Source organism: Chelon labrosus (assembly GCF_963514085.1).
Source record: "Chelon labrosus genome assembly, chromosome: 8".
NCBI lineage: Eukaryota > Metazoa > Chordata > Actinopteri > Mugiliformes > Mugilidae > Chelon > Chelon labrosus.
The window spans coordinates 9,654,877-9,665,614 of NC_140358.1; the positions used below are offsets into that span (position 1 = coordinate 9,654,877).

Below are 10,738 nucleotides of genomic sequence, written 5' to 3' on the forward strand. Positions count from 1 at the left end.
ATTAATATTAAACTATATATTATTTAACTATAATATGTAAACTCCAGGAATGCAAATCAATTTTTAAAGCACCTGGAGTAATTGGAAAACCAAATCATTGGCATAGAAGGAAATCTGAGTGAAGTAAAAATATCACTGTCTTTTCTTTTTCTTTAAAATGTAACTGTTGTGATCTTAAAATATTGATAACATAACGGACCATCCTTATACCTGAAGATCCTTTTTTTCCAATTTTGTGCCCTCTTTGGAAAAACAAAAACAATAATCTGTACGGGGAGATTTTGAGCAACTAAACCCAGATCTCCAAAGCTCACATCAAAAACACAAACGACAGAGTCACAAATCACGTTTCGTAGAAATTTATTCAGCATTTAAGAATAGAGGATGGTCTTAAAATATGTAGAAACGTCAGTTTAAATAAACCTTTTCGTTCAGGATAATGAGTAAACATGACACTGTCAAAACCATCACAGAACAGAACATTTTTACAAAAACAAATCTGAACATTTTCACGTGAAAAACATCGGGTTCACAAGCTAAAAAGGAAAAAAACAAAAACCTTACTATAAATAAAACTTGCGTTTGCGACCCGCACAGTCTTTATTTCATTTAACCTAGTTTATGAGGAGGGGGGGACAAAAAGACTACAAAATTTGGACACAGTCGAGACAACTGACATTCTACAAATTAAGTGTAAACATTTATGAACCAACTTTCCATCCAGCTTTTCTGAAATACACCTGCCCCTTCATGAGGCCACATGCCTTTTCGTATAGAGAAAATATGGCATTATTTAAAATATAGAAGTCCAATTCTTCTACATAACTTGATTGCTTATACTTGTGATAAAAAGCCTCTTTTCGATGCCACTGACTCTGCTGGGCTTAACGTTCAGTTTCGATCCATTTAAAATTCATTTTAAAATGGACAACTCAAACGAGATAAAAATGTTTTTGAACAAAACTGCTGAACGCTGTTTCTTTAGCAACCAAAAAGTTCAAGTATCCGAAGTACTTTTTTAAAAAGTTTGAAGTCTTTTTTCTCTCTCTCTCTTGCTCTCAGATGTGGGTGAGAGGTAGAGTCCCATTGACGCCAGTCCCTGCGGTCTGATAGTGCGGATGGACGCTGTGTAACCGGCTGCTCTGCAGGGAGGAATGCTCTGCGCTGTCCCCGCCAGGAGGCAGGTACATGCTTATCATATCCCTCAGGTCCCCCAAACACGCCCTCTGAGAGTGGGACGTGATGGCCGGCGGAGGTGAGCTCGGCTCGGTCTTGCACACGGAAGCCATGGAGCTCAGTCCCATGGCGCTGCTGGTCTGCTGCGTGTACGCCGGAGACATGCTGTATGTGGAAGCCGCGTTCATGTAGGTCTGCGCCGAAGACATCATCGGGTACTGGAGGCCCGCCATCTCGTACCGGTGCATCTGCTGAATCTGTGGGCTGTTCATGCTGTGATGTTGAGGGTAGGCCAACTGGTCCTGCATGAGGGAGTACGCACTGTTTGTCCACCCGTTCATGTGCGCGTAACCATCCATCCGCTGCCCCACAGACACAGAGTTGTTGACGGTATTGGCTCCTGGCGCCAACAGTCCCCCGGGCAAAGAATACTTGTCTTTCTTGAGCAGGGTCTTGGTCTTCCTGCGGGGACGGTATTTATAATCCGGATGCTCCTTCATGTGCATAGCCCGTAGACGCTTGGCCTCGTCGATGAATGGCCTCTTTTCAGCGTCGGTCAGAAGTTTCCAGTCAGCGCCAAGCCGCTTGCTGATTTCAGAGTTGTGCATTTTGGGATTTTCTTGTGCCATCTTCCTCCGCTGTCCCCGAGACCAGACCATGAAGGCGTTCATCGGCCGCTTTACCCGCTCCTGGTCGCTGACACTGTTGTTCTTTGCGCCCGGCGCCGAGCCCGAGTTGGACTGCGGGAGCGGGGTCTTGATCTCGGTTTCCATCATGTTATACATTCAGGCGGCTTTTAGTGTTCACTCGCAGGCAGAAAAAGAAAAAAAAGTTCACAAAACAACGCCAAGAGTCAAAGAGGTAGAGGTACTGACCAGTCACATAAGAAGATGAAAAGAAAAAGTTCTGCCCAAAGAGGCAAATGCGATTGCAGGTGCTTCTGGGTTCTCTCCGCTCAAGGCTGATCCGTTCCTCTCCGCTCTGAAACAGAAGTCTGTAAACTTGTTCGCCAAGCTCATCTGTTAATAGGCCTGGAGGCCGGACCATGTGATCCGGATTGACAGCATGACAATGAGGAGCAGGCGACCAATCAGTGCGCAGCTCCCATATCCACCGCGTAATCAACCGCAGCACACACCGCTGTGTTTTGGTTAGAGGAGGGAGAGGTAAAGTTTTAAAACAGCAGCGCAGCTCAACAACCTGAGCGGCACAATATTATACATTTACACCATTTATAATCCGAGAATGAGTCGAGAAATGAAGCCGATTCATTTTTGTCATTGCGCAGATGTTGCCTGAACGCACAGAAACCGCTCCGATGACAAATTAAATCCATGAAAATCTTACTTTGTGAACATTTTCCTGCAGACAGGACTCAGACGAATACAAATAGATCTAAAGACCGAGTATAGACATGCAGATTTTATATAAAAACTAAGAGTGTTCGCCATTGTGTATGCCGGCAAATGCATGTGGTGGGATCAGTGGCAGTAAATTAATTAGCCCGAAACAGAGGTGGATCACAAAAGGCCCAAACCGGTACATAATAAGTTCAAACACTTCAAGTAACACATTGAATATGTGAATAAAACTTGCCCCTGGAAAATCTCTTTTACCTTATTCTTCCACCTGCCGTCAGATTGGTTTTTGTTGCTTCCCTTCAAACACAATTCACAAAAAAAATATATAATATTATGACAATAAAAATCCTTTACTCTGGAGGATTTATGTTTTGTGAAAACCCTCAATAGATTGATATATAAATATATATTTTAAAAGATGACCTGAACATTTTTTTAAATAAACATTTTGCTACCTGCTTTAAAGTTTTTCCTCAACAGTCTCTTTGGGCGCTTTAAAGAAGAAAAGACCTCCACAGCATGAATTTCCCTTTAACGACTAAAGACAAAACTTTCAGAGGGGATTAATTAAATTCCTTCTTTAGTTTTCTGTTTTATTCTTAATTAAACTAAGTACAGCTAATGACTGCAGTAATTTAAATATATTTAGATTTTTGGAAATAAAATAAAGTGTCATAAACAACAGTTTAATTAAAAATAATTTAAATTGCTTTAATGTTCTGGGAATAAAATAAGGGAGAGGGATTTAATCTGAATTAAATGAACGGTCCGTTTAAACTGGACGCATCTCCAGCGTGAAGGGAGCCGCAAAGCAAAACTTTAATACATCAACGACCTCTTGTGGAGGAGACAGGCCACCTCTTTAGTCCCTGGGGAAAAGTTTGGTTTGAGACGGTCCGTGAGTGACACCCTGAAAGAAGAAGAAGAAAAAAAAGGCGACTCCAGTTTGTTTGCTGACTTGTTTTCTCTCCGCGGTGTTAATGCTTATCAAAACGATTAGCGTGGAGTGGCCTTCGTTTGCATGTGTCTCCTTACAAACTATTTTCTCCACAGAAACCAATCGCTCGTCGGGACAAACCTCACACCTGCTAATCATTACGAGCGAATCGGCCATCGAAAACGACTATTAACACCTCGGTATGCATATGTGCTCCTCGGGGATCGTGGTGGTATGTGCATTTCAGAGCGTTTCACCTCCTGGAGTTTTAAAAGTTAAAAATGCAGCCACCGTAGGCCCGCTGCATGCATTACGCACGGGCGTGCGCGCAGCAGAGCAGGATAGAAACGTTATTTATAATGTGTCTTTTTTATTATTATTTATTGTTTGTCGCTATAAATCAGATATTTTGTGAGGATACCAAACAAAGATCAATGTCCTTTCTGATATACAATGTTCCGATTATATTATATAATCATTAAACTCTACCGTTTTTCTTTTTCCCACAAAAATTATTGGATATTCCGTTTGTTATTTTTTTTTTTTAAAGCAACACCATAATCCAAGCCCATATTAGTTGAAATAAAAGCCTTAGGGATATTAAATGTATTTTCCAGCCATTACAAATGTTTTTCTTTGAGTAACTCTGGGGGCTGTGACTCAGTTGGTCCATCTCGTATAAATAAAATAAAACAGACACATGCACAAACAACGTTAAGAAAAAATGATCCGTTATCTTAAAGGAAGGGGAAGTCTGTAGCCCCTCAGCCACATAGTTGTAATAAATCAGCTGAAAAGAGACATCACTTCATGAATTTAATTTTCACCTTCAATGGGGCGTAACAAACAGAGCAGGAGCAATAAAACTAACGTCCAATTAGTAGTCATGTAATTCTCGGAGACCAGTTATTTGTTTATCTGGGCAAATCTCAATACTGATCCGCTTGTAATCTTCTTATGGAAATTGGCCGGTAGCAGAGAGAGAAAGAAAGAAAGAAAAAAAAAAACACCAGGAGTAACCCGGAGTTTGGTAATGAGGGCCTCTGTGCAGCTAATTTCCTAATTAAGGAACGGAGGACCACCAGCACAGTCTGCTCTGATTCAGACTCAACGAGCCTGACAGCCCTGAGGGGCTCTCAGGGCGCGCTGCAGCAAGATCCCACTGTTGAATGTTGGGAAATATGTGGATATCCTGATGGGAGGATGTAGAACATTGTAACTTGCATGCAGTCAGCTCACTCGCGGATCATTTTATGTTTAAAAAATAAAATAAAAAATAAAATGAAGTGGGCGTGTGCACGCAGTGTGGAAATTAAATCCAAATCTCAAACCGTCCATTTCTGTGGAGAAATTACTTTGAATATTTTCTCTTATAATGCAAGGTGTAAGATATGATTATTAGGAATGAGAATCGGCATTTATATTAACTCCCCAAACGTGGTAGGAATCAGATAAATAAAGATTTTGGATATTTGGGTAGAGATTATAACGTTGGCCTCCGGGCCCATAAAATAAAATTAATATAAAACACAAAAAAAATGGTTTTATTTGCTCAGCGCTTTAAGGGAATTAAATTCTATTCAGGTCGACTAAATGGCACAGAAAGACATTAATCCCACCCTTGATGACTGGTCTTCGGCGTGTCTGCAATCTTTCCTCGGCTGTCAGTGGAGCTTTATGGTCGGACAAGTTGAATTCATGGCGAGCAAAACGCGCCTAACTTTAATATTATAGGACAAGACACAGAAGCTGCTTGTCTGCCATTCATGCTCCAACAACTAACTGATAATAGCCTGCCATTTATTGCCTTTTTATGGCCCTTTTATAGCTATAGCCTGCCTTTAGAGTTTATTCCATTCATCATATGTTACCCAAACATCCCAAGACAGAGAAATTTTTCCAGTCGAAGGTCACATTTCAAATCCACAACAAACAACATCATTTCACGTGTCCATTTTAAACCCCGCGACCTCCACAATCAATAACTTTTTTTTTTTTTGTTTCAGCTCAGTGACTGCGGACAAGGCCTTTGAGAAACAGTAATTAACAAAGAATGGGTTTTCAATTACAGCCACAATGGAGACTGTCTCATTAAGATTTGCATGATTTTTGGACCAGGAATGCAAATGAAGATGCAATTTACGCACGGTCTGCTGTTCCCATTGTGCGGCGTGAATGGTTGCGTCCTCCCAGTTCAACACAGGTAAAAATAATATTCACGGGTCATTTAAAAGAATAAAAGTGTCGCTATTGTCACCTCTTTGTGTCACAAGGCAGGGCTAGGATTCCTCATGGCTTTTTGACGTATTTGACGCGTAAGAGCTGTGGTTGTCAAAAAACAAAAACAAACAAAACAAAAAAAAAAATATGTTTAACGTCTGTGTTTGAGAAACGTTTTTCTTTTCTTTTTTTTTTTAATCTGTGAAATGACATGTTTTATATCACCCTCTTTGACACTCATCAATCACTGCTCATCATTATAGCAGGGAATTCTTAGCAGTAAATTCTGCAAGGACATAAATAACTAAATTAAAATAAAATAAAAATATTCATTTTATGGATGATGCTTTGGTAAATTCCAGTTTCTATGGTATGATCTTGTTTAGCAACAGGTATTTACCATTTCAACGACCTTTTTAAAAGCCTTGAAACAGGAACTTCACCTAATCTCTCTAATATTATTTTTAACGTGGGAAATTTTTAATCTGTGTAATATTGCATTTCTCTTTAATTAAAATTTCATGAGAGGCTGGTTAATGTAGAAAGACATGATGATTTAAATCAAATGTACGCATTTTACTAAATATTGTGCATGCATCTGGTTGTAGTGATGGGGAAAATGCTTGGACTTAATAATCAAATCTGTTGAATATTGTTTTAAATATGTTTTCATCACCTCCTGACAGGGAGCAGATGCGAGGATGAGAAGTATCAGGGCAGGGAATAAAAAGAGGCTTTAAGAGAAATGTGATTATCAGATAGTGATTTTTAGAAGTGCTCTGCGTCATCACGTTTTCAGAGTTATTTAGAGTCTTAGTCGTCAGAGAGACTTGGAAGGCATGGAGCAGGGCGATTAGTGAACTCACCACATGTCCGGATGCGACCCTGATGATCATCTCTGACTGTCACCTTGAAGCTGAAGCTCAGTCATTAAGAGAGGGGACTGTCAATCAAACCTTCAAGAGAAGCAAAACACACACTCAGAGGACAGATGCATTGATTTCAGAGGAGCTTTAGTGGAGTGTTGCAAGTCTGTCAGGAGGCCTCCAGGCTAATGGAGAGCACTGCATTCTTCCCTGCACTGTAGCAAAGTATTTTGTGTTTTTCATTGTTTGTGGTATGGGGGAGTGAAGCCCAGAAGTGTTATGCCTGCACTCAACAGTCACCTTGCTCCACTCCTGTGGAATGTAACCGTCTTACTTATTGACCTCTGCTTGTAAAACAACACGCAAAAAGCTGTTCACCGCCTGTGAAGGCTGCTTCAAACTTGAGCCTCTTTTTCTCCCCGGCAGGCCAAGCATGTCCTTCCTCATTATGTTGCTGTGTGAGCAAGGCCAAGGCTGCTGACACGGACCCAGTGTAATCTCTTTAACCCGCCACTGTCATGAGCAGACAAGGCGTGACCACCCAACGCTCTGCTCCATCTCACTTAGCCGAGGGAATAGTTTTTTCACCTCATCACCTTCTGTGGCTTGTAGCTGCTTATCATTTAGGGATTTCAAACACATTTGATCGCACACGCACACACTCAGGGTTAATCACTGTTACAAGACCACTCCATATAATCATGTGCAGCAGTTAAAAATCCATCACTGACCCCCGGAGCTCCCATAATTGACACAAGCACTTTTGCAGTGGTTATTGACTAATGAAGCTAAAAGCAAATTAAATTACATCACAGGAGAGGACATCGGTGGAAGCATTTTTAAATGAATATACAATGATTACTAGCTCCTTGATGTCATTCCTTAGACAAAGGCTCTTTACGTTTACTTAGCAGATTAGGGGAAACATTCCCATTAAAGCATTTGGTATATGATGCGTTAAATGAAAAAATAAAATACCAAATGACTGTGAATTATAGGCTCAAATCCACTGAGAGCTAATTTCAGTTCAGTTTAAATTAAGCAGAAAATTTCAATAAATATGGTTTTGCTTCTGAGCCACTGGGTGAGGCTGTATTAAGCCATCTAGCACGACTCCTGCGTCTGCTCAGGAACAAAGTCTGCCGCCTAAACTTCCTCATCTGAAGCTCAGCTCACAGCTGTAATCTATAATCTGTGCGGTTTTCATTTAAACAGACACATGCTACATCTAATTAAATGAAAACATCTATTTTTTTTTCTTCTGCGTATGTGCAATAAAAGAAAAGCATTTAAATGAAGTCTCCAGATGCTTATTTTTCACCCGGCATTGAAGTTATGATCATCTGTCAGCAAGCAGATGCCTGCTGCTTAAAAACGGCTGCATGTGAATGGCATTATCAAGCACCTCTATACGAGGATCACTTTAAGTACTGTTATTGCCCGACCAGCTAATTACAGCCCTCATTATTTTCCATGTATCTGTTGAATCAATGCCATGTTCAGTTTTGCCAAAAACAATGGAAACTTTCTCCGTTTTGTGTTTGGTAGAAAGTGCTGAATCGTCACTTTTTGCTTTGTGCCATGCCCAAGCAAGCAGCCCTCTTTTGTTTTAGCCATAATTGAGATCCCACTAATCTAGCCTCTTTTAAAAAATGAAACAGTCTCTTTGTCAGGCCTTCATTAGCTTAAGATAATATTGTGAGAATGCACAATTAATTTGCAGTGTAACTTTAATTAATTAAATACACCCAATTTTGTAATATGATTAATGCCACCAAGTTGTTATCTGTATTCTCCACCAAAATGAATATGTAACAGCGATACAGCGCTGAGAATTAATTGCAGAAATTGGGGCTTTTAAGAGGCAAAAACTCAGTTAGGTAATTATAAGAGGTAATTTATTAAATCCTAAATAAAGAAACAAACAAGCATAAATTGATATATAAATCATGAGAACCATAAAGTGTAATCTGACCGTGATTTGGGAGAAAATGACAAATCTCTGTTCCATGCCAAGCATTTGATAAAGCAGATAGTGGTCATAAATTTAGTCCCAGTCAAGGTTTCATTAAAAAAAAAAGAAAAAGGGCCTAATTTAATTAAGAGTTAGCCATCGCCCTCTAAATATATTAATTACCTTGAGTATGACGAGATAAGTGTGGTGATTATTGCACATTTCATTAGAGTACGTCTTCTGGGAGAAGAGCAAACTAAGGTAGGGAGCTGGCTGTGTTGACAAGATAATGGATGGGCTGGCCTGAGATGAATTTGGTCACCTTGCCCTGGGTTGAGCTCAGAGAGGTGAGGCAGAGGACAATACAGGTCCTTTGACTCACCTCTCAGCTTTGTTTACCTTGATATTAAGAAGGTGAATATAAGAGATCTTAAGTAAACAGTTTTTATAAAGCATTTTATATTTGAAGAATATGACTTAATGATACCAGAGTTATGAGAGTGCATAAAAAGGTGGCAATTTAGGGATAATACTACATTTGTATTATGAAAAACTAAATTTCTAAACTACGCTGAAAGGGATTAAGCAAGATTAGAAGTATATTTAGGGGTTTGAAATCATTTATTTGGTCTTGCTTTTTCAAGAAGCTGCACCTGCATCCCTTAAGCTATGGTTTCTGATGTTAAATTTGGATTTAGTGTCTTCCATTTTAATACTTTTACCCCCTGAGTGCAAAAGACAAAAACAAAATACATGCACACAAATAATAGCAAATGACATAATCATGCTCAAGTCTTAGTAGAAATGTTGAACTAAATGCTGAGCACTGAGATTCTCCATTGATTGTGGTGGCACTACTAACGCTTCACTTACACATTCCGCCTACATTGAGTTTCGCTTTTCACTAACGCAGCTAGAAGCTACCTCGATGGGCCACCTATCCGCACCCACAACACAGACCGTGAGCGTGCGGAGGGGTGCAGAGGCGACGGCTCATGGGCTGATGTGTCAATGAAACATACAAGATGTTGCCGCTGCATTGGAGAGATTTCCAGCCTCGCTCCTCTCCTGGCTGACAGCCGGACAAAGAGCCTAAGCTACCATTATCTGGAAGCAAGCTCTCATTCTTGCTTTCATCCGTTCAATTCACTTACACAATCATAGATGTTTACAGAGCTCAGCATAAAGTCACTGATGCAGCCAGTGTGGGTATCAGACAGGATAAACCTTTAGAATTGGAGGGTGTTTGTTAAAACGGTTGAGTGTTTGGAGCTTACATTTTTATGCTTATCATGTAAAAAAATACATATATTTTAAGGATGGACAAGTTTTATATTTTGAATTTTGAGCTCATGTTGCCAAACCTTACTGTTGCAGACCAACAGGTTGACATGCCTGGCCTTTAAAAATAAATGATTTCCACACATTAAATCAGACAGTGTCTTAACAAATATAGTGACCAGACCGCAACTCGCACAACACAAAGCTCCCTACGCCCGTCTTCCTCAACGCCCCCTCCCTCTTCTCTCCTCTCTTTATTGCTATCCTCCTCCCACTCTGACCAGAAAATTGAGGACACTCACCAAGCTCTCACTGGTCCCAAGGCTGCTGCTGCTTCCCAATCCCTCTGCTAGACACACCTTCAACAGCTGACTGTCAGCAGGCCCCGGAGCAGGACCATGGACTGTAGGATGGCAGGGACATCCACAGCCCGCAGCCTTTCAAAACCTCCACCAAGGCGGCTCTTCAGTGCGGTGGGGAAATATAAACCATGAGAGAGCTGGGCAGTCACTGGTATAGTAGTGCACACTGCAGCTGAGCTCTCCCTGCTCTGGGACCCATCTCATTCAGCCAAGATTGCTTCATACAAAAGTTGACAATGCACCAGTGAAAGCCATTGTTGATATTCAACATTTTTTAAATAGCTGAGCAGAATAGACAACATGGCAGCCTGCAAAACTTGGCAAGGGAAACTGACCTGGAGCTTCCCGTTTGAAAGGGTTGCCACACTGGGTGAGAGGAGAGAGGGCTATTGTGTTTAAGAAAAAAAAAAAAAAAAAAAACAAGGAAAAGAAAAAGAGGGAGAGCTGGTGTGAAAGAGCTCAAAAAACAAAACGTCTCCCATCCCAGGAGGGCAGAGTACAATGCTTTCCGTGCAGCAGGAAGAGGACAATCACCTTGCACAGTCACAAGCATATACGCATTACCAAGAAAGGAACAGAAC

General features: G+C 40.7%; 1 protein-coding gene across 1 annotated transcript; it reads right to left on the reverse strand.

The window, feature by feature from the left end:
• Positions 1-344: 344 nt before the first annotated feature.
• Positions 345-2,786, reverse strand: sox3 (SRY-box transcription factor 3). The gene has a single exon (XM_084549622.1). The coding sequence runs from the start codon at positions 1,959-1,961 to the stop codon at positions 1,059-1,061; it is 903 nt and encodes a 300-aa protein (XP_084405748.1). The 5' UTR covers positions 1,962-2,786; the 3' UTR covers positions 345-1,058.
• Positions 2,787-10,738: the final 7,952 nt, after the last annotated feature.

Bases quoted from the DNA above. Each gene is read 5' to 3' on its own strand.
- sox3 (XM_084549622.1), bottom strand. From the start codon at position 1,961: ATGTATAACATGATGGAAACCGAGATCAAGACCCCGCTCCCGCAGTCC.